Source organism: Spodoptera frugiperda, chromosome 27, assembly GCF_023101765.2.
Source record: "Spodoptera frugiperda isolate SF20-4 chromosome 27, AGI-APGP_CSIRO_Sfru_2.0, whole genome shotgun sequence".
NCBI classification, from domain to species: domain Eukaryota; kingdom Metazoa; phylum Arthropoda; class Insecta; order Lepidoptera; family Noctuidae; genus Spodoptera; species Spodoptera frugiperda.
Window position 1 is genome coordinate 5,884,399 of NC_064238.1, and position 25,945 is coordinate 5,910,343.

The 25,945-nt window shown below is 33.3% G+C and overlaps 1 protein-coding gene across 8 annotated transcripts in view; it reads left to right on the top strand.

Annotated features, from left to right (window-relative positions):
* The first annotated feature begins 440 nt into the window (after positions 1-440).
* Positions 441-25,945, top strand: part of LOC118263406 (vascular endothelial growth factor receptor 1) — a 46,329-nt gene continuing 20,824 nt past the window's right edge. The window contains exons 1-11 of one of the 8 annotated variants that reach the window (XM_050705654.1): positions 441-1,040; positions 19,418-19,768; positions 19,848-19,960; positions 20,398-20,563; positions 21,820-21,965; positions 22,396-22,555; positions 23,596-23,710; positions 24,161-24,339; positions 25,101-25,240; positions 25,371-25,659; positions 25,737-25,889. In XM_050705654.1, the coding sequence (XP_050561611.1) occupies positions 905-1,040; positions 19,418-19,768; positions 19,848-19,960; positions 20,398-20,563; positions 21,820-21,965; positions 22,396-22,555; positions 23,596-23,710; positions 24,161-24,339; positions 25,101-25,240; positions 25,371-25,659; positions 25,737-25,889 (1,948 nt within the window). In that variant the 5' untranslated portion in view covers positions 441-904. Of the gene's footprint in view, positions 1,041-19,417; positions 19,769-19,847; positions 19,961-19,983; positions 20,564-20,869; positions 21,000-21,819; positions 21,966-22,395; positions 22,556-23,595; positions 23,711-24,160; positions 24,340-25,100; positions 25,241-25,370; positions 25,660-25,736; positions 25,890-25,945 lie in introns of those variants that run through there. The other 7 variants (XM_050705649.1, XM_050705650.1, XM_050705652.1 and 4 more) reach the window with 7 other exon arrangements.

Genomic DNA, 25,945 nt, shown 5'->3' on the forward strand with positions numbered 1-25,945 from the left:
CATGATTGTATTTAATGTACATAAGGATACAGTACCTAAATACAATGGTTTTACGTAAGCAACGACATGCGTATGTATTAAAAGGAAAATTACGTTGGATGGACTTTACCAGTCAGGTACTGAAGGAAATTGCAATTTAAAGCAACATTGTGTTAATAAACAGACACTATACTGTAATGTAGCCATCTGTAAACCAAACATATCTGTTACTACGTAGTTACAGAATTATAAACATAGTCTAATGACTATACAAAAACAGGAATATTAACAATAGTTTATTTATTATAGACCTTAGACCTCAATTTAGTATTCAGATGCGAATACCTAGGCGCCTACACGAGCTATTCACTACGAATTGATAATCAGTTGTGTTTGTGTATAACGCATGGTGATCTCTGTTACCGGCTATGTGGGTCTCGTTCTCATGGTGGTTTATCTTTTAGTACGAGCGAGGTCGTAGCCAACACGCGAGCGCGCGCCTGATTGTAGCACATTCGGTCCGTGTACATGGCGCGAAACGGCCGCGTCATAAACCATACTTTACGGCGTTCCGTGTTAAACAAATAGTTTGTTAACTTTCGTGCTAACCTCACAGTGCCTCCGATGCACTGTACTGTCTACAAAGAAAGTTTGCATAACGACAGTGATCAATTAGTTTCACAATGTGATTAACATGGAAATAAACAATTTCGTACATAATAATTAAAACGCGTAACTTTGTAACAAATCAAAATGACTCAGTGTTTTTAAAAAATTAAAGTGTTTGCAGCTATAGTGTTCTTGACTATTAAACAGTGGAATGTGCGCTCTTAGGTCTGCTCAACCAGATACGAGAGCATAAAAATAGAACAATTCTAAGATCCTGTGCTGTGGATCTGATAGTTATCTATTATGGGAGAAGCTGATGATAGCATCTATTTGTTATAAGTTACAGTGTATACTCGTGAGCAATATGTCGAACAGCTGGGCACGGCGGCTTACTGCCGTGGTCACCATAGTGTGCATGATCGTGGCCGTCAAAGCAGAAACTAATTGTACAGGTTAGACCATTTTATCTATTGTCACCGAGTGGGTCATCTTTTTGACACATAAACAGCTGTTAATTGCGTGAGTGATTAACTATCAGGTTATGTGAAGTATGCTGCACAATAATTAACAGTGGCCGCCTGGTCACGTTTACAACTTATTGAGTTAACTCATTTCATACTTAATCGAACTGAAGATTGCAACGCATGAAATTCTTGAAACGAATTATAAAATCCTTTTAATACACAAACATAAAACCTTTTGCACCGTTTCCTTATCTCAATGATCAGAGCCTACTCCAACTAGTGGATTGTATAATGTTTCATAAGTACCTACATACGTACTTATTTACCTTAAAATAACAATGAACTCACTTCGTCCTTACTTAGAACTTTTGTTTTATATAAATTACAAAGCAGAACGTTTATTGTTTACCTTTTAGTGACTTCATTTTTAACATTAGACACATCGCCATATAATGTTGCGCGTGTGTTATTTTGATTGGCTATAATATTCCATTAAGTACAATATCATATTATTGTTTACCACATGATGGAGCAGGCACTGCAAGGCGTCAGCCTGACATAAATATAGAAAGCTAATTTGTATAAGAAAATCTAACAGCGTAGTGTCACTTTCCCACTTTTCCGCGTATCTAATACTGGCATTTTGAATTTGTTCAATTAATTATGGTCACTAATTTGTAACTAAAGCTTGCTACTGACTTATATAGGACTGCTGGATGTGTGTAGAAGATAGCTTTGCAAGGGTATGTATTGAAGTAATAAATATCGTATGAAGCTTGGACGCCGTGTGGATACCGGCAGTGCTAACCATCCGCGCACCTTGTTATACCTGATGTTATTAATATTACCAGTCACTAATATTGAAACCATACACCCGAGGCTATTAAGAATTTCTTTATAATCGTTCAACAAAAGCGGTAAAACATTTTGTATTATAAAGGGTGATTTTGCTTAAAATCACTTAGTGCGTAAATGGAAAAGTAATAAAACGTTTCGTTCAGGGCTTCGAGGCTATTCAAATGCAAAATTATATTTCATCTGGCTTCATAGGCTGATAAATTGACTCCTGTTACACATCGCTTGTTTGAAATCTGTTATAGATAACGACTTTTATTTGATTGTGTAATGTAGACAGAGACATAACATTTAAAAATGTTATTTCTGAGTTTTGTTTAATGGATCGAGAAAAGAAAATGGTTTTAGCTTATCTTTTTATGCTAATTTAATTTTAACAAAACCATTAAAGCTCCATTTTAATAAAATACTCGTAATTCCTGTTGAAATATTGTTAGTTTAAATTGAATTTATTTTATTATGTTACTAGATTAGAGTGAACGCTTTGGATAAAAGACCGTTTAGAAGATAATTAATGTCCACTTTATGTCAGTTTATAATTAGAACTTTTAAATCAATTGGGCAACGCCGGGCGTGTCTCATGTCTTATAAATAAGGATAAAGAGACATCTGTCCGACATTTGTATAAATAAACCAGAAATCTGCTACAAAGTCTTAAAATAGAATTATCACATTATATTTTTGTGGATAGAGTTAGTTTTCAAATAACAAATAATTTTGTAAATTGGACTTTATGAAGTTTCTTTAGTGATGGCTTTCCAGTCAAAATTTTAACTAAATAGTTCCAATTTTGAGTTAGGCAATGTATTATAATTCTGTTTATTTTGAAAGTTAGTAATACACACGAAGTCTGGAATTACGGCTTGTGTATGGTAAATGGATTGCATGTATGTATGGATTTTATACATTAACCTACCTAATACCTATTAGAGGATTATTAGGTGTAATTGTATGTATAATATAGAGGGTAACACATGTATAAACAATAGATTAACAGTAACATTGGTGACAATAAACATCAAGTCTATTGTCAATAGAAATATTACTTTTATCAGAATGAATCAAACATCGTAGTATTGTTTATCATTACCGGTTGAAGTTCATGTTGATATTTCGAATGAAAACACACTGGACTGACCTGTCATAACCTTTCCTACCGTAATACAAATTGATTCATGTCTATTTTGAACTTTATTAGCACTTGAATAAGGTTTTGACAAAATTTTGACTATTATACTTTGAAGGAAGAATACAGTAGAACTCCAATTATCCGAATTAATGGGGACCGGGACCCATTCGGATAATCAAATATTCGGATAATCGGATTTTTAAAAAAAAATTGCCATTGAAGAGAATAAAAGCTACGTTTTGATATTGCACTATTTTTTTTATTAAATTTCGGTTTGAAGTCAGTGTAGGCACAACGGCAAGTTAAGACAAGTCAAGTCAAGACTTGACGCGCAAACACTGGCTTCGCGGGGGGAGAATAATAGCGCACTTAGACTTTTTTGGTAAATTTTTGTGATTCGGATAATCGGCGATTCGGATAGTCGGAGTTCGGATAATTGGAGTTCTACTGTATATGCATTCGAACAATTCAAAATTCCGGCGCCTACGCAGTTCATGATAGGAGATTTGGCACTGTGCCACGAGAATCTGTATCTGTTGTAATTGGAACAATATTATCGTATATCATAACTGTTTTAACATGATATCTTATGGTTCTTGATACATGGAATATGTATCTACGTATTTCTATGAAGATATGGGTACTTGAGAAGCACGTTGCCAGGAAATGTGGTAGCATCATTAGTTTGTCTTATAGTAGAAGCCCTTTCCAAAAGGCTGGCTAGGCACTTGTATTGTAACTTATCTGGAGTGACAATTAGCAATAGTTTACGCCAATGTGTGAGAGGTGCACTCTTTTAAAAAAAACCCCATATAATTTTATAAAGCTGTTTCAACCTTATGATCCAGCTACTTATAGAGGAAAATGATATAGGAAAATAGACAGAAAATGCATTGTTATCTTGATGACTAAATGCTAAATTCCTTTGAAGCGTGTGCGGGCGTTATCTACTTGCATATTTGGCACGGTAGCGATCAATGTTTGTTTACTGTTAAAAATAACTCGATTGATCCGTATCCGCAGTACATAGAACTCAATATCACAGATCAAGGGAAATAATATTACGTCTGTTATAATTAGAATCAGGTAAATTCCAAAAAGATAGGAAGTTGTATACGTCATACCTAGTCAATGGAATCATTTGTCGTGTCTGGACGATCGATTAACTTCTGCACTCCTGCGCACCGTGGTGGGAAATACGTTATGAACAAATATGTAATTGTAGATAACTGTTTTGGTATATCCCAAAATACATATTTGAAGTTTAGTCCTTATTTCCTTACTTACAATATACCTAAGTACGTAAATGTGTTTGTTTTTCTTTCATGTCAGTGGTAGGGCGACTGATATGAGTATAGACTACTTTTGTGTCTACGCGGGTAAAGCCCTAGGCAGATAACTAGTAATACATAAATAAACTATATTTAAAGTTAAAAAAACTTCACACTTTTTTAATCCAAAAGAGAAAGGTAATTGATATTTATTTCGTAAATAAGAAACTTTTCCATTTACATTCTTATTTACGTTTAAGGCGGAAGAACACAATATACCTACTTAGGTAAAAAGGAGGCTGACTCAGACCCAGACAGAACTGTTCAAATTTGTCTGAGAGGGAAGCCAAGTTAGGGTTATCGCTTTCCTTGAAAAAAGACAGTTAAATTATTTCATTTTACGAAAAAGATTCTTATTAGAAAAAACTTACGTTATTGGTGGAATCAGCTATTTAAAAATTACTTTTATCATATGCAATGAAATTGCATTCGATATGATAAAAGTAATTTTCATTCAATTACAATTTTTAGTGATTCAATAACTTCTCTTATATTAGTATATTAATTAGTCCAAAGTCCAGTCACCGATTTCGATTATTGACGTAGGTACAGATATAGGTGCGTAACATAGGTATTATAAGAGGACGGAAAATTATATCATACGTCATATTACTATTTCGGTATTCATTGTAAATATTATCCTCTTGGACATCCAAATTCATACGTGAGGGACTGGTACGCACCTGTTCCGTAAAGGGCAGCCTTACATTGGCCATGAGTCAGCCGCATCAATGGCGTCTCAGATGAATTCACGATAGTTTACGAGAAACGTATTCTGACTCACTTCTTGTCTGTAGGTACTCGCAGACGTTAATCATGCCATTGATATTTCATCTCCGTTCTTTTTGTATTAATACAAGAATTTACGGTACTTAGTTTAAGTGGAGTAACTTGTTTGGTAAATGGATTAAGAACTGAACTTGGCTTTGTCGCTTGATTGGTTACAAGTGTGACTTTCAATCGTGAACTTGGTTCGGTTTTCCGGTCTAAATAAATATTAGTTTATTATTAGTTACACTTCATATACCAGACTATGGAGGATAAGAGACTTGATTTTATGTCACCAAATTTTCTAGAATAAACAAAATAGGAGCGGGTATGGACAAACTGATGAATGCCAACGGATGAATGAAGTCACAAAAAAAACAAAATCAAAATATTCGGAATTTCAAAAGAATCAGGCGTGATAAAATGTACGTGTGTAAATCTGAAATCGTCACAATGGTGGTTCCGAAAACAACGTGGGCTCAATCAAGGTGAGCCTATGACCCGGTAGAGGTCATGGCCATGGTCAGTTTAATAGATGTGGGAAGAGCATAACCCTACTGTTTGTAATGTTAAGCAAAGTACAATAAAAAAAAAACAACAGACACACCTACTGGAGATGTCAAAACATACATATATATCTCTATCGAATCTTTACATGTTTTATTTATACCGTACTCAGTAAAAAACTACAAGCAATTATGTACATAGACTCGCGTTTACGTGGGACTTGATAATTGCTTACAAACTGCATTCTTGTCTAGACTCCTTTGGTATGTTGTTGGGCTGCTTACTAACTGATAGCAGAGTTTTAAGATAAGTATCATCACCCATCTGCATATTAGATGCGTGAACCGTTACTTAAGTCTGAGCGTACATTTGTAGTCTTGACACGTACTTTAACTCCTAAATTCCATGTGTTGTCATTGAGAGAAATTGTACTTCCATTATCTTTTTAAAACTGAAAGATGTAAAGAAACTGATAAAGTTCTGATATTTGATAAATATTGATAAGATAAAGACCAAACATAAGTATTTCTAAATAAAGTAGTGGCAACATAATCATACTTAAATGGAGATTATGTATTGCTTTGATTTTGTTTCATTCATATGAAAATCATATTCATATGACTGTATAAGATGGCCTTATTAATTTTAGTAAAGATTACAATACAATAACAAACATGACTGTTTGTCTAAAATTGTTCTAGATTTTATTGGTCAAATCTATCAATACATGTTCTGTAATATGTGTCATATCCAACATGTCATTTTGTAAAGCGTCATTGTTTTACAACGAAATGGTTACTTCGATTATAAACACCAGGAAAACTCTTATAACGTAAATTTGTCACAGCCAAATAATAATAAGGAAATTGAATACATAGTTGAAGTAGTATTAAAAAAAAGGTCAACAACTTATACTGTAGCACGTGATAATGATAAGACAGGCATCTAAAAAACTAAAGTCATTTAGTAAGTATTGTTATTGAGTGTTATTATTTAATACATGAATGTGTACATACTGGATTTTCAACTTCATTTAGCGGGCCGACGCCCTGTCTCAGAGATAATCCTAAGATTCGCTAAACCGGTTCGCCACAAGGCAAATAGCGTCGAAGCTAGAATGAAATAAAAACCGCCATACACCGCTCCTTAATTGGTTATCAACCGCATAGTAAACACGCTGTACTAATAAGAAAAATAATAAAAACAACAAAGTTCTTACAGACACGTTATGGGAAGACGTAGACAATTTGAATTAATTACTTAGCCTTCAATTCGTCGCCGGTAATTTCTGTTATATCGCAGTCATTCACCAAGGTCGTCTCGACTATTCTATATTTAGCTAAGGAGACAAAATTTAATGATGCGAAACATTGTACACGCTATTACACAATGTGAGGCCGATTCTTGCCTCCATTTTGATTATGATAACATCAAAAAATCTGATTACCGCATACAATATCGAAGGGTAGATAGCTGTGTGTCATGTCTCTAAATACTGACTAAAATACTTTCGTGATAATCATTATCGAAGTTGTAATTATTCGAAAGCATTAGTGTAATTATCTGGTCACCTAACTGCCTGGCTAATGAGGTTTGGTGCAAGTTCAAACGTACTTGGAATACCAAACAGGCAATGCCGTTACTGATAAGGAATGCCATTTGCCACCTATTAACATTTTTTTCCAATGATATCTCGCAAGCGCAAATTTGTCTGTTTTTATGAATTAAGTTTAGGTAGATTAATTAATATATTATCATGAAATTTTAGGGCTTTTAGTATCTAATCCTTCAGTGGCTTGCGATCTAGGAAGGTGCGAATCTTGGCTTACGTTACGTAGTTTAGAGAAATATTATTTAATTGGTATATTAAATTTAATGGGGATTTAGCCCTTAGCTTGGTGGCTTGGAAAACACTACGAATATGGACAATGTGCACGTCAATACATAATTGTTTGCATGACTAGAATAATTAACTCGACGAATTTGGCAAACAATATTGATAATTACAATTTATCATTCATTCATTAATAAAGTACATTATGCTATGGGTGGAACCAGCATACAATTGTTAATGGTTTAAGGAAAATTTTGTAGATAGAAAAATAAGGAAAAATCATTGATAGTCTAGCGGCTTGATAACCTAGGAATCTGGTTTAGCTTAATTGTTTTTATTTTTCTTTGAAGTTTCGTGTTGCATGCAAGATTTAAGGCTTTACTAACAACTTAAATTTGTAACCGTCCTCAGTATGAAATCGTTGGATTAAGATGTGCCACATAAATGGAATTATGGAATGGTAAATTAGGTGTCGGGCGCTAGTACGTAATCTTTAATACATTGTTGCTGTAAAATCATAATCTATCAATGTCGTAGTATTCTCTTTCAGCTGTCCTTTCTAAATTGTATTGTATGTGATTTAGTTGTTTATTATTTATTATTATATAGTAGTATCATTTGGACGCTTCGAAAAAGAGATATTAGTTGTACTATCATAGATCTATTTCTTTATATTTCATTTTTGATCTATTACCTAGATTTTAGGGCTAGACAAAATATGTATTATTGAGTTGATTGTCAAATTGTAAAAAGAGCAAAGAGCTCTAGTATTAAAGGCTTAGTACCATTTGGTTTTACGTTTAATGAGATGGAAAAATTACCGCTTGTGCACTATAAAAGACATAGACTGGCCACCGTGATCAAAATCGATCGGGAGATTTATGTTGTAGTTATTAAATTGAGACTGGCTAGTGATCACTTTTATTCACACTATCTGTTTACACTTTAAGTCTATTCTTGATGGAACATTATTAAAAGTAGCCTTGGAAACAGTTTAATTTTCATTAGCTATCCAATGGGTGAATGACTCGTAAATTCAGTATTCCTGGAACAATTTATTGCTATCTTCATTATAGGTACTTACTTGTCACTCTTGTTCGTTTTGAAAATGTTTTGTTTGGCTCTTGTTAGATTGGCTTGTAGTCTAGATTAACGGCCAGCTGTCGAGAATATGTACTACCCTTGCAATTACTTACTTTTGGTTGAGATCGGTGTGTCAGGAATACCTTCATTTGCATATTCTCTAATTATTTTTTTTATTTTATAACTTTATAAGTCTTCTCTTACGAAAGTTCGCTTTATTACATAAGCATCGTGGTAGCTTATTATCATTTTTTTAATGGATTCTCAATTTATTGAAACAAAATTTTGTGTTTCAATGCGCAGAATTATTAACTTTCGGTTGAGGATAATGACGCCGTTAATTTTTTTGGCACAAGTCAAACAGTGGCGATGTTCAAATATAAATATTATTTTGTATTACAAAGTACAAAGGCTTCTTCATATTAATCAAACGGTCCCTCCCAGCTGTCATTTCCTTGTGTACAATCGTATTTATTTATGTCATATCAACTAAACCGGTATCAATACACCGTTATCGCCTTATCACGTGTACTTGAGAGAGTACATAGTTAGTTTCAAGTTATTTTGTCCTCTATCTTAATACTTTACAGCTTCCAATGTTTAAGATATGATAATTTAAGTATTTGTTCACTTATCTACATGCATAGTCATGTGGAAACAATCAAACGAATTGCATAAGACCTCCTGTATTGTTTTAGAGTAAATTGGTATACTTACCTACCTAAAATTATGGAAAGAACCTACTAAAGCCTCAAAAATCTTAAAGGCACTTAAAATGTTGTACTTCAATATTGTTCTATCTTTGTCATTTTATAAAGAACTAGCAAACCCGGAGAACTCCGTTTCGCGACCACTGATTTTTTTTTTTTGAATTTTCTTTGCTATAAACCTCACGGAGCCCGAGACCTTTCCAACGAATGCAAAACCGTGGAAATCGGTTCGTGCGTTCTGGAGTTATAGCGTCAGGAAGGAAAACCCGACTTATTTTTATATAATAGATTTGTAGTAACAGAACAATTCTTGTGAGCATATTAAAATTGAGTGGCGTTTGAGTATTTGACCATTAATCTTATTAATTTGCTCTAAAGTTGAATTCTTTTTCATATATTTAACTACAGTAGAGTCCGTTTATAATGACATCGAAAGGAATTGACAAACACGTCATAATAAGCGGACGTCATACAAAGCGTTATGTATAAATGAAAATCTTTTTTATGTAAATATGTATGTATTAAGTATTTTAATACAGAAACATGGTATATTTGCATATGTGTAAGACCATATTAAATCAAAATCAAAATTGCACGTAATCAGCAGATTATTATAATAACACATACAAGTGTATTTTTTATTGTAAGTAATCTGTAATTTTTGTCTGCTTTTGTTTCTTCATTTTATTGTAAAAACAGACTAACGAACATTATTGAAGGTAAAGAATCGTGCCGGTCATTATAACCGGACATAATTTATTAAAAATGGGTCATATAAAGCGGCATGTCACTGTAAGGGAAGTCATTATATCCGACTTTTTTATAAAGAATTTTATATGAAAACCAAACTTCGTCATGCAACTACGTTATAATAACCGGTTGGTCAATATAGGCGGAGTCATAATAAACGGATTCTTCTGTACTTGGATAAATTAATGAGTTGGTTTGCGTTTGCAGTTTGCACTAGCGCTTACCTACTTAAATTGGGATTATCAAGCATCCGAACTTTGGAATGTTCTCGAAAAAGTTTTTTTACCCTCAAGATTCACGCAAACTGACTCACTCTCTACCTATATTTATTTGAGACTAGCTTTTGCCCGCGACTTCGTTCGCGTGGAATAGACTTCCGGCAAATTTTTGGTTTTAACCACATAGTTCCCGATCTCGCGGGATCTCTTCAAAAATGAGATGTGATATTCCAAACTCTTCAAAAATCAACAAATGAGCTCTGCGTTTGAATTTAATTGTATACTCACTTAGGGCATTGAAAAAAAGTTTACAAACGGACTTAAACTAACTTAAAACTAAAGAAAGCTATTACGAATTTATAACAAACGGTACAACCTATCCTCTAGCTATAATGTAAACTAAATAATTTAAAAGAAACGACTTGTGTATCTAATCGTAATTTATTTATGTCAATATCAACTAAACCGGTATCAATACACCGTTATCGCCTTATCAAATACGTGTAAGAAACCAATTTAGAATTGAGAGAGTACATAGTTAGTTTCAAGTTATTTTGTCCTCTATCTTAATACTTTACAGCTTCCAATGTTTAAGATATGATAATTTAAGTATTTGTTCACTTATCTACATGCATAGTCATGTGAAAACAAACAAACGAATTGCATAAGAACTACTATACTGTTTTAGTGTAATTTGGTATACCTAATATTATGGAAAAAATTTTAGAGGTACATAAGATCGTTTATTCGATTTTCAATCTTATAATTTTTTTCTAAAGTTTAATTATTTTTAAGATATTTAACTACTTGGATAAACTTATGAGTTGGCGTGCGTTTGCACCAACTTAATTTGGGATTATAAAGCATCCGAACTTTGGAATGTTCTCGAAAAAGTTTTTTTACCCTCAAGATTCACGCAAACTGACTCACTCTCTACCTATATTTATTTGAGAGATGTTGAAATCAATGCTGTATGAGTCAAGTTAAGTTTACCACTATTTGGACTTTGAACCGTTCGGGTTAACCAAGGAAAGTATGACTGAGTCTAGTCTAGTTTATATAAGGCGGTGGTTAGGCCAGTAGGGATAATGACGGGATATGATTATTAAAAATCTATTTAGTCCGTCAGTTAGGTAATAAATTATAATATTAGTAGGTATTTTTTTTGTCATAAAAGATAACAATACGTAGAAGAAACGAATCAAAGTTTAGGAGTAGGACCAAATTCTTCATGTCTAGGAATAAACCATATCTAGAAGTGACGTATTTCAAATAAATTTTAACTTCGTAATTTTTTTTTCAGTAAGAAAATAAAAAATACGTGTCTAATATTTTTAAAAATGCACATAACGGACAATTAAATAAAACTTAGTCAACAGTGCTTTTGTCTTATGGAAACTAAATTGACCAAACTAATTAACGTGACCCATAAAATGACTGTTTTCTAGTATGATGTTTCATATTTTCTAACAATTTCGATTATAAGTCCCCATTTAAATTCACGGAAACCTTATTCATATCACACTTATTAAACATTTATTTAAGAGATTTCGAAAGTAGTGTTCTCTCGCCCTGAATAAAGTTTACTAACTACCGTTACTAAAACAGGCAAGTTAGTCTAGACAAATAAATCAAGCATTATGTTTAATAAAATAGTAAACTTAAATGACGCATCAACCTCTGAGTTGCAAGTTGAATCATCTGCTATTTGCATCCACACTTAGACCCGGTTTTATTTACCTTTATTTTATATTTTCAACGAACTGCACTATGTAGTCTAGAGTCATAACATAGTACATAATATTTTCTTTAATAACAGTTTTAGAAATTAAATCAGAGTTACATAACTTTTTCCTTGTGTGACGAAAAGTAAGTGCCCTAGTAAGGTACAAAACGGTCGAGGAATTTCATCTGGGAATTAGTAGTTAGTAGGTTTACGTCTTGAGTTAATAATAGTATAGGCATAGGTACTCTAATTTATGTTAGTGGGTTCTTATTCAAAGCATTAAACCGTTTTCTGCGTTATTTGAACACGGTTCTACAATTCAAACTAACACTCAATTTAGACGATGCAGTAACTGCATAATTTTAGCTGTAGTTGACTCACAGTAGTGTTCTCGAAATGTGCGTTTCTTGAGTGCTTACTGCATGTTTTAGGTACAGGAATTTCTTGATCCGGAGCTGCGGACTACCTAGCGGGTTTACCGGGGCTCCGGCTCGAAAAGCAGGAGAAGGAACGGGGTGGTTTTTAGTCAGTAAGAGTCTGACACTCCCTCTCGCCTCGCCCAAGGCGGGAGATGTCATTGGATGATGTTCCCCCTCAAAAAGAGATACAGGAGTTTGTGTATTTCAGAACTAATGGTACCTTTGCGTCATACAAACAGTAAGCGTAGGTGTGACAGTTTATATTATTAATATTATGGTGGGCTAGATGGCATTATTAGGGCAGTGTGGGCTGGATAGATAACAGGCTAATGTGTGTGACGATCACATAGATACGTGACGTATTTGCTAATTACAATTAGACGCGACTACTGGTAGTAATTGGGGAAAAATTTACGAAATACTTGTGTATTAGTCTACTGTGGATGGGCACAAAAGAAGAAGATGGCTAAAGAAGAGATACATAGATTGTGTGAGAAGTAATACGGAAGATAAGGAAGTAAATGAAAGAATAACGTTTAAGACGAGAAAATAAAACTAGACAAATTTTGATAGTGAGGATGACACAAAAAGAAACTATTATTGCCGTAACCTTAAATATTTCCTTCACATTAATAAAGTTTAGAATTTTCCTTAAAACCGATTAGTAAGCGTGCGCTATAAAATATTCACAGAAATGACGCAAACACATTGACGAAAAAAGGTTTATATATCACAAAAATAGGTAATTTACTTTCTTTACCTACATTGCTACAAAAATATAGAGGAAAATGGTATAAAAAAAATATATATTTACAATAAATTATAGTGATCCTTATTTCTGTTTAGAATTCAAATATACTGACCACCTGCACTATTTCAACAAACAGGAAATTTAAGATTTAAGGATATTCTTTTGATAATATATTAAGGATATTATCAAAAGTTTCTTGGAATTAATAAAAACATTTTTAGGTAACACATAATAAATAAATTAAAATATAAATATCTTAAATTTCCTGTTTGTTGAAATAGTGCTCATTTTTGAAGTCAGTTAAAAATCACTTTCTTATATATTAAGGATATTATCAAAAGTTTCATGGAATTAATAAAAACATTTTCTTGTAGATCTCAGATAATAAGTTATAGTGACCGAACCTATTCTAACACATTATACATCACTCGAGAAGTTCCAAATATATTTACATCGTCCCGAAGGTGAACCGGAACAAATCCTTAAATCGAGCACATACTCCGTATCACTACCGTACTAAAAATTTACGTAACAAAACACCTATGATACTTTGTCTAACTCGGGCGTTGAACCTAAGCTCCTAGTTCAACAAAATTTCTTAATAAGTCACCTTTAGGAAGGGAAAAATAAACAATTCACCCCAAACTTGGATGAAATTGCGTTCCCTAATGGCTAATAAAATTGATTGTCGCCTGTTTTATTACAGAAATCAATGGAAGAATTCTGTTGATGGCCGTAAATTAACAATTAGTCTCGTTGTTATTATTATTATTAACAATCTTAATGGATACATTCGAAATTATTATGAGAAGTGAGATGCCATTTAAATAATAACATTTAGCTCTAAAACTAAAGTAATAGGAAACAATTTGCTATTGAAATGATTACTCGCTTTTACTATATTGTAAGAAAATAGTTAGACATTCAAATAATGTAACGTGAATTCTAAATACCTCCTTGTTAAAACTGAGAGAGGTTTTTATGGCTACAGCAGTATTATTGGGTATTTGTATTTGAAAACTATACTTTATGTAAAAATGCCACATATACGTATGCACATTTTACGGCTTAGACATAGCTAATCATTAATAGTTTCATCCTCATTGTGACATGAAAGTTAATCTTAAACTTGTAAAGTAAGATGACACACTTAACAAGCAGGAAGCGCAAGCATATGATACGATGTTGTACCGCTTGCACCTGGCAGGCGGCTCGCTGTCGGCGAGTAGTAAGCACGAAGCCCGCACGCTTCTTGGAAGCGGACCGCCCGTTTAAAACGCGCGAGCGCCGCAACTCATGAGGACCACGCGTTGACCACACGCCGTCGCCTTTTTTGTATTGCTGTTATGAAATATATCATGCGACATACGACTTAAAGTTCAAATTTAAATGACAAGTTCATTGCTGGGTTGGAGCGGTGCTCGCAGTGTGTTTTGACCTTAAAAGCGAATACACCGAACATATTGATTAATTAATGCGTCATGTTATTTACTACTAATTAAAACCATGAAACTGAAAAACCATTAAATCATATCCTGCCTATACATGTGTCTCACACATGTCCTATTTTTTGAATGACTACACATATGAGATATGTATCTAGATATATAGTAATACATCAAGTGATGTGTCAACCACTCATAGTTCATAAAACATTGGTATTTACCCATCAATTAAGTACATAGATATCGTATTTGTTCAGGTACTTATTTATTTTTATCTAAATGTTACGTTTTTATGAATAAATTGTTGTACACGAGCTGAGTGGGTACTGTTTTTTAAATAAATGTTCTTTGATATCAATCGTTTAGTTGGTTTAATAGTGGTAAATTGGATGTACTTATTCTATTAAAGTGTAGTCGGTTAACGACTTCAAAAAAGGAGGTTCTCCCTTTGACCTATATATACATACATATGTTTGTCCGCGATCCGATTTTGATGCGGTTTTCAGAAAAGTGTTTGTTACTCTTTCGAGCAGATTTTAGTTTATTAACCGACTTCAAAAAGAGGAGGTTGAAGTATTTTTTTTTAAACGTATGTAGTTGAGATTGATTGTCGGAAAAAATAAAGAACAATATGATAATTTCTCTTTATTCTAATATTGTTATAAATTCATTACTCACAACGTATATTAGTCCTCTATAGGTACATTTAAATACTGATATAAATAAAATTCTTATAATACATTCAAAATAATAATGAGTAGTTCCTATATATTAATTATTTTCCTTCAATACATACTAAGTTATTGGATGAAATCAGTTATTAAAGGTTTACACAAACATTCCACCATTAATTCGAATAAATTAACACATGTTTGGTATGTTGGTCATAGACAGTACTATTTGTCTGTTAATAGAATGTTCTAAGAATCAGTCAGAGCTCTAAGTCATTTTCCAAATGAAGTATGATGAATGAATGAAACTGTTTAACTAGCAGATTGAAGATTTACTTCTCATTTGCTTGAAACATTACGACTTTGTTGTGTATTGGCGTGTATCTAAATACATAGAGTAGGTACCTAGATACTGTGTTTTATAGGTTCAATCAAGATTGTTGTATGAGACTTGGTAGGAAGGTACCTACTAATAATTCCACTTATACAATCTACGAGTATCATTAAATTACAGTCATTAAATTCACCAAGGGAAGGGGAAACTATTGTTTTCTTTTTCTTCTTCTATAATAATATCTTCTGATTTATTTAGGTAGTTGTGGGATCCAAGACAGTTATTTTCAATCAATTATTTTCTTGGGACGCGCCGGACTTTAGTGTTCCGGTGTTTTCATGGTTTTATTTACTTTACCTAGATCCTGGCTTACAGGAGTTGCAGCGATAAGGGAGGTTGAGGCGGGCTTGTCCCATTAAAAAAATAAATCTTTGAAATGTTTGTAAGTGCATAACTCGCAAACGGCGGCACTGAATTTGATTATTTCATTTTAGTCGTGTTCGATATTCAAAAATTGACATTGATGCTAAAATCGTGGTATAGTAACCGCATAAAGCCATGACAAGTGGTTAGTATTTGAATTAAACATACATACATACACAATGTCATCGGCTCATTAAAATTTTATAGTCCGGTACTACATTAGAATATTTACATTAATGGCTTTATTATGTATACGTTGGCGCCATTATCTATTTTGGTTATAATTCCGTCATCTGTAACGAATTGACAATTAGTTACATGTAGCCATAGTTGCAAAACATAAACAGTAATAAAATTTTATAGAGCATTTAAATTCCATTGTTTAAGAAAATAACATATGTAAATACCGCCTTGTAGGTATTATCCAAAGGGTTAGGCAGACATGTTACTTATTCTTTTTCCATTGATTTTTGACTCTTGTGTTATTAGGAACCATACATTGAAATTTCGTGTTATTACCTACTGAAATTATAAAACTAACAATACTTTACCTAACTAAAGAGTTCAAACTGGTATCTGAACCTCTACCATGAGTGGTAGAGAGAAGTACTGAACAAGTTTTTAGTAAAAGATGTTAGACTATGACAAATTGCCACCAAAGTTTGTTACTCTTTTGCGAATTAATATCTTAAGTATATGAACACCTATAAAAATATAAAATTGGAAAGAAATACTTAGTAGGTAGGCAATATTTAATAATAAGTGAAATCATTCAATCTACAAGAAATTTGGTTAATATATTCTCAGAATAAAGGTTCACTATATCGATGTTAGTCACAATTTTTTATAAGACACGTGCATTTGGTGAATCATGCTAATTGTATATTTCGTCATTTGTAGGTTAAACCGTCTTCGTGACATATTATTTGTAGGTCTATCCAATAACTATATCACTATTGTTTAAAACTAGATCTTGTGTTCGAAACCTCTCAATAAACGGATAAAATAACTTAGAAAAGCCGAAAGAAAAAACCAGTAATACTTTGCCCGACCCGGAAATCGAATTCGAGACTCCTTGTCCGGCAGTCGCACTTGTGGCCAGTCGACCAACGAGGCAGTCTATAATGTGTTGTGTGTGCCTATACTCTATATTCTTGCTTATACTTATATAACTCTTTATTCAATCCTTTATTGCATTCTACAAGTAAAGTAAATACAACAAAATACTACAAACAATTCAAAAGGTAGGTACAGTTCATCAAAACAGTACCTATGTCAATATTACGGAAGGGGTCGTAACTTGGGAATCGCTTTGCTTCAGCTAATTCTGACTATTGCGTGACTAGATAGCATCGATGCGAGTTATTAGTAAACAAACACACAGGTGAACCAATTCGGCAAACCTTGTAATCGATAATAACATTAACCTATATATGTATTTATTACTTTCACGTTGTTATTTTAGTACAAATACATATTCGTACTATAAGTACCTGCTACATTACTTTTAGCTCGCTATTTTGTGCATGTTTCTTGGGTGATAAGGGTAATGTTTTTGTTAAAATTTAATAAATTTACTTATTCTAATTTCTAGAACAGTTTTCGCGAAACATTAGTAGTAAGTTAAGTTTTAAGATTAATTCGTAACATCTATTTAATCTTATTGAATAGATATAAGACGCATAGATGAGTTTCTTGAACTTCAATTTCGTTACGTCAAGTTGAGAGTCAATTCGGCTTATTCACCTTTGAGTCAACTTTATGACAAAGAAAGACACTAGGTCAACATCGTCACTACTTAGTGTTCATTATACAACTGAAGGAAGTATCTTGTTTTATAATAATGTTACCGACGGGATGCTCATTCTGATATCTTAACGCAGACTTCCTGCGAAATTGACTCTACATAATGCAGTGTTGGTTGTTTTTCCAACAGTTAGGCTCGCCGGATGCGTTCACTGTTCGTTCATTATTACATTATTTAATAATATTATTAGAAACACTGCAGCGAATGATTGCAGTTATTAATAAATATGCTGATTACCTTATTGATGCTAATAATTAAATTATTTATTGTAATTGTAATTATTTTATAAAAATATTGCCTGTTTTCAGTTATCTTGCCGTTGTATACCAACATGTGTTTTTACAGTATGTACTCGTAGCTAATAGTCGTGTTCTGAGATAAATATATTCGGTGATTTTTTTTATATACAATACCGTGATGGTATACATACATACAATAATTTAAAAATTGGTACCGTTCAAGTAGGGCTTACTTGTTTATGTCAAGTCTGAGTCAATTGGCATGCAGAGAAATACTAATATTTTGTTTTTTACATTCTGAAACTTAAATTACTATTTTGATCAATACATATTATATTTCCTTCTAGATATTCACGTTTATCTAAATATTGGAAAATGTAACACTATACAGTGTAGAATAGATGCAGATTTCAAATTGAAAAATTGCGTCTCATATTGTTTGTCTCCTTACAGAACCAATGAGACAAGAGGGCATAAATTATATTGGCAACAACTTTAATTTGATTCCAGTCGCTTCCTTCGCCCACACGATATTTGCACGACGTGGGCACTGTACTCATGTGCCTATGAACAATATTCTTTTACGCACGAATACGTCAGCAGGTCCAAAGCCAGTGGAAATATCATATTAGCTGTAAAAGTGACCGCCGTCACACTTGCACTTAGCTTGATGAGATGACCATTAATTTGTTGATAAGTAGAGCTGCGGGGTCCTAATCACTTAATTGGTCGCTGTTTCCAGGGTTTAATACGATCAATTGTTATCAGCGAGGGACATGACGTTGTGGTTCACTTGCTATCCTACTGGTAGGATTAATTTTCCGAATGTTGACCGCACCTGTGTCACGCCCTGGACGCGAACATTGCTAATTAATAGTGTTTTCGATAGGTGTGCAGTAGTCCGCCCCGCGCTGTCGCGGCTCACGTTACCAATGCCATTAGTATGATGATAAGCTCGTCAACTTGCTACAGCCCCGCTGTTGTCACTCGGTTACCTGCCTCATGATATATTACCCTTCGATTAGATCGTTGAAATTCTAAACTCGCCCTTGTAAAGCCATCGATATTTGCTTATCCATCTAAATTGATGAGATACGTCTTCCATGATGATAGAGTAACTTTTCAAGTTATAGAAAAAAGCAATTGTATGCGAATCATTCAGTTTACCATAACTTTAGTGACTTAAGTGTAGCTACTACATTGATTTATAATGTTGTTAATGACATAAAAATTTCATTATAATAAATCAAGCATTAGTTACTACAATAAATCAATCAATTGGTAGAACATAATATATTTATAGAATAAAATATATTAATTAACATGAAGTACTGCCTAAAAGTTTGCTCCCATTGTCGCTTTCAGATGACCTACGACAGAATGGCCCGATTATTAGTCCCTGTCAAAGCGAAATCATACTGGAAGCGGGGCAAAATTTTACACTAACATGTAGAGGAAAAACACCATTAAATTTTAAGCAACAAGAAGTACCCGAAGAAGTAATCGGACCATTTCGGATAGAACAGAAAAACACGTCAGACCTGGACGACGAGTCCATGTTCGAAACTGTGCTCGAGTTGTACAACGTTGACCGGTTTGCGATTGGCTATTACGCTTGTTATGACGACACGGTCAACGGTAGCGACATACTAAATAACCTCACCGAAGAACCTAACAATACCGAGCATATTGCCTTTATATACATTTACGTAGCTGGTGAGATTATTTACGTAATCACATTCAAATATTTATTCACCCACCTGTGTCTGTATTTCATGATTGATAAAACTTTTAGGCACTGATAGCTTGTTTGCACCCTTGAGGGAAGTTATTGTTCCAAGAAAACAATGTAAAGTTGTTATTGAATGTAGACCAACGACCCCAGATGTTGAAGTTAGCCTGACGTCGGTACGTATTATAAAATGAATGCAATCGATATAATTAAGTACGTTTATCAAGGAAACATACAAAGCAATTTGTAATGTAAATTTTAAAATTAATTATACTGTTAATAAAACTTTTCGTATCTAATATTAAAACATTTGTGCTAGTGCTACATCAACTGCTTTGTTGCATCTGCATGATATTACTTTACGATATTTTAACAACAAACACACTCTCACTGTGGCCTAATAAAGCAAAGTGAAATATTGGCTACTTGATACATAACCTTAACTGTTGTAGGTAATTAATTTTACTGTTAGCGTTTAATTAAAATTCACAAAAATGAACGTACACACTTAAAGCTTTAAATAACTAATGCTCATTGCTAAATACAGAGCGGATACTAAAGCATGATAGATTGAATTAAGTTTCATAATAACATTGTTAACATTCAAATTCAGATGTTTGCAGACATAGTATATCAGCAATATAGTCCGAAAATCGGGTTCATCATCGATAGCGAAACGCTCTCGGATCCTTTCAGATCGTACTCGATGTTTCACGCTATCAACTGTGACTTTTCTAATGGACCAGACAATCGGATAGAGAAACCAGTTCTTTTCCAACGTAGGTGAATAGCAGATGTGTGCGTTTTAACAATTTTTATTATCGTAAATATTATATACCACATTCACGAAAGGGTGTGTCGTTGCCTTGTTTATTGCGAGAATAATTCAGACAGACACGACAACAGTCGAAATTAATTACTTTTTCTGAATGTGGCTTGTTGTGTTTTTCAATTTTATTATATTCAACAATTATATATTATATTTTATTACAATATTACATATAATATCTTAAATTGAAGAACACAACTGTATTATTCTGTATCAATACTTACTAACCAGTATTTATTTGGCATCAATACAATAGCAGAGTAGCAAGACACCAGAATCAATAAAGTATTCTCCAAAGATTGGGTTTTTAATGAGAACGTGTAGTAGGAATGCGTACAAATGCCAAGGACTACGGGGAAGTGAAAAAGAATGGAAACACATACGTAGTAAGTAGTGCTACAATCTTGATGTCACCTAACAAGGTAGCGTGGTGTGATGGTTTCATTCACTGGACCAAATACTTTAATACTAAGTGTTACTAGGTGGACTTTAATACTCGATGTTTTGTGTTACCAGCTTCAAGCTTACTACTCTTTCTTTCTTTTCTACTTCTTTGGTGTGTTGCTCTGCGTAAGTTCTGTATGCATGTAAACGTTTGATATAACTATAACTAACACTGTATTGTTCTAATTTATTTGTAATTTAGCTAGTTGATGTTATGTGGTACTTATTTCCTAATGTTCACGGTGGGTTCATTTGAATACCATATCCAGGTTTTCAGTTTTGCTGTGGATCATTTGATTATTTGCCTGCAATGAGTTTTTAATTGAAGCATTTTGCGTTTTTTTCAACAGTTTTTTATAATTAATTTAAAATCGAATAAATTAATGCTGCTTGATTTTTAGTGACTGATTAACGTAATCATTAATAATATAATTTTTTGATTTTATTTGATTTGAAAATTTATTTTGAATTATTTGATATTATGTACATTTATTATATATTATTATATTATAAATATGTATTTTATTATTACTATTGAGTAATAAATATTATGTAGTTTACACAATGATTTTTTTAGTATGTTAGTTTATTTAATGAATATATAAGGCTACGAAAGTGACTTGCAAGGATGGAAAAATTATTGGATTTCTATTACAAGAGTCCTTTGCAGATGTCATTATCTTTCTTGGTCTTATATTTCGATGTTTCTAATATACCTAATTATAATGTTTCTAACAAATTAATATGTTTTATTGCTTGCAGATGTTAGGGTTCCCCCGGTTCCTACAATACACCGAAGTACTCCATTATTTTTGAAAGGAGAAAATTTTACATTAAGTTGTTCGGTTGCTTATCAACCTGATACGGTTGTCAACTTGTATTGGGTAATGCCTACTAATGTAAGAAAGGTACAATGCATTACACTAACTCTTTTAATAAAATTTGATACTCTTTTAATTACAATAAGAAACTGATAGTTATTTAATGCTAACAAGTCTAAACTTTCTGGAGCCATTTCTGAAAAGTTAACGAAAACTAATATTAGGGAGATACAATGAGTGGTCATATCGTAATCGACAATCTTAGATGGTCAGAGACTGGCAGTACCGCTTTGGCAGTTCCAGCTAGAAGTTGAAGTTGAGCATACGACATAGTTATAAAAAACTTGCTTCATTTTTTCATTTACTACAAAATAGAGGACGCTCCTCCTTAAAATTTTTAAAGAAAACAGACTTGTTGACATTAAGCCAGTAAATTTAGAGTTTTATGTGTAACAATTACGTTTTACACATATTTTTGATAAAAGTTCTGGTTATTCAATCTGTAGTATGTTTTTAGGATTCAGTTATAGCTTCTTCAAATGATAAAGAGATTCATGAAACGTACTATAAGAATATTACTATCATTAATGCGACAAAGGATCATGGAGGCAATTACACATGCGTGGCCAAAAACAATTGCGGTGAAAAGTCAAAGTCCTTTGTCAAACAATTTTTACGTAAGTAAATAAATCCATAGGTGTTACGTTAAAGGTAAGCGCCCACAGGCCCGCATCGTACGCATCGGACGGATCGCATCAAACGGATTAATTTTTCAGCCTGCATCTACTGTTATTAGCAGCGTTCGGATTGCCGATCCCACTTTCAATCGGATTTTTGCCATCGGCATTCCGTATGACGTCATCGGTACGCATAGCATGTAGGCATTGCTGATGATGCGGTCCGTACGGTACGGATAGGTGGACGCAGATGTATGAATTTCTATAGAAGACAAACTAAATCGGTGTCGTCCGACGCGTCCGATGCGGGCCTTTGGACGCTTATTTTAAGAGTATTGTACGTCTTTACAATCTGTTATAAAAATATATCTAATAGATATATTATCTATAGTAAATAAAAAATGATTTCTCATGCATGCTAGATCATTTATGCATCATCTACGTAATAATTAAGTGATAGAAACGACTAAACTGTTCATTGATGGATATTTTTGGAAAAAAGTAGAGGAACACGTTTTTAAACTGTTGTTACCTTACTTTTTCTAAGTTATAGATATCGTTTGAAAGTGCTGTGTGTTATATGTTTATATATTTTTGTGCTTATATGTATATGTTCTTGTGTTTTATGTAAAAAAATGTGCTATTTTAGTTAAGTGTGTATTTAAATGCACACTGCTTGCTTTGCTGCATCTTAACAAATTAGACGACGCTGATAGCGATTCTCCTATATAGGGAATTAGGTACAAGCATCTTCTGTTGACATTTTAAGCATCTCAGATATCAAGACTATGGATACTGAAAGATGTAATATGTGCAATTAATTCGGCCCACGAACAGCTGATGAAATAAAAAATTATATTTACCACCTTCGCCATTACTTTCTATTCCATCTCCAATACTTGGCATCTTCACAGTCCTGATTTGAGGTCTAAAGTTGAAAGAAAAGAAAGAAGGACCTTTTCCTCCAAGATTTTCTTCAGTCTAAAGTTGACGTCATAAATACTGTACATAATTATTATTTTGTTATTTTATATTTTTAGCCGAAGCTCGTCTAAAATTGACTCCGTTGAATAGAAAAAATCCAATAATAACGAAACAGAGAATAGTGAAGATCAACACTGAGTTAGAGGATTATCCCCCGGCGAATTTTTATTTGTGAGTATAAAACCTTATAAACTAGTATTTATAAGATAGAAATTTCAGCTACCGATATGTTTGAGAGGGCAATCCAGCAGACTGATTACTTGATGGTAAGTGATCAGTGCCACTCAACAACACCACTAGACTAGTTGCAACACCAGAGGAGACACTTTTGTTTAAAGGGGGAAAATCTTCCAATCACTTCTTCCGCCTTGGGCCAGGCGAGAGGGAGTATCAGACTCTTACTGGCTAAAATCCACCCCGTTGCTACTCCTGCTTTTCGACCCGTAGACCCGGTAAACCCGCTAGGTAGTCCGCAGTTCCGGAGCGAGAGGAGACACTACATAGCAGGCCATGACGCATTTCATTTTACAATCTATTGTTTTTATGTAATTTTACAATACGGCAGGACCATTGTGACTGTGTGAGTGATTCTGTTTTTTATAATGTACAATTTATTTTCAGTTTACGCAATAACGTGTCGTTGCCACAAAATAATAAATTCGACTTCTATCGACACCCTCAAACTGCTGACGTAATTTTATCAATAAAAAACACAAATGTATCAGATTCTGCTAACTATACTTTAGTCGTTAGTAATGGGTACTTGAAAAAAAATCACACCTACGAATTGTTAATTAAAGGTAAGTAAAGTACTGAATACATTATTTTATATGTATATCAAATACATATTTTTTATTTTAGTTCTGCAGAAGCACTAATATAATTAAGTAATTTTGTCAACATATTAACGACTTTAGCAACATATTAAGTAAAACTTTGTGTTTCTTTACGACTTATAAATAATATATTAGTAGTATATAAATAATATATTTTGCAACTATATACCATAATAAACTACATATGTATATGTATACAGTTCACTAGCAAATGTGACTACTACTAATAGGTATAATTATATTATTATGTACCTTGTGCTACTGATGTCAAGTACAGCGGAGGACAGATCCGCCTGATCATTTAAAAAAATATTGTTTGAACCCAGCAAAAGCATTAAGCCATATCCCATAAATGTTTCACCTATTAGAAAAGCGACAACGTCGCAGTTTAATTACGCAACACTTGTAATCACTTATTTAGTGGTGCGTTTGATGTTGATCGGCTACCTGCGCCGACTGCTGGGGCTAGAAAGCGAATTTCATCAGGTGCAAGCAAACATTAACTTAGTGGTGGTCAGGCGTATGTGACCACCATTATACCTACATACTTAATTACTATTATGGTTCTTTAACTTCAACAATTAATTTATATACAAAGGGACACTATGATTTATAAATAGGTACAACTAATATTATATATGTACATATGTATACGTTGACGTTAATAAGAATATTAATATGTCTTTATATATAATATGGAATATGATTATGTCTTTATATTTTAGCTAAACCAACTATCGACTTTGGGCCTAAAGTCGATAAGAAATATGAACAGAACACGCAGGCATCCTTGCAGTGTGTAGTGACAGGATATCCACTGCCAGAGGTCACTTGGATATTTTCTAATGGAGAAGACCAGACGATGGTAAATAAAGAACATTTTAATTTGAAATTTCCTTTACCTATTTTCTAAGGAGGTCTTACAAAGAATAGTGAAAATAAATATTAAATATATTTTGAATAGTTAAAAAATACTACATAAACTTTAATTGCAGCCGAGTACACAAATATACATGCACTCTAAGTATCAAGAAACAGCAATTCTAGACATACCGGTGCATGCATCTGGCGACATATCTTGTAAGGCATCTAACAGTGAAGATACAGCGGTGGAAACAAGGAGACTTCTCGTTTATGAGATTCACAATGGATTTGGTATAAGAAATCGAGAGAAAAGTTGGTTTTCGGAAAATGAGGACGTTACTATCACATGTATTGCGTCCATATATGACTTTTATTCTGTAACTTGGTTGGGCCCAGACGGTGAAGACCTAAGAGGAACGAGTAAGTTCTTAGAACAATAATATAAAATGACGTGCGTCATCAATGACTCCGTTAACGTGTTTCCTTATTTTCTACAGATGCTGTGGAATATACGAATAGTTCGTTTTCGCTCTTGGCCAAATTGAAGTTTTCACAAATCTCATTGAATCACAGCGGTTTGTACACTTGTCAAGGATCGAAGCTAAACAGCTCCAATACTGAGTCCGAAGATATCAACATTACAGTTGCTCGTAAGTTCGCCATTTTAGCAAAGTTTGATACGTTTGTAGTTACCGAGTCCAAGTTA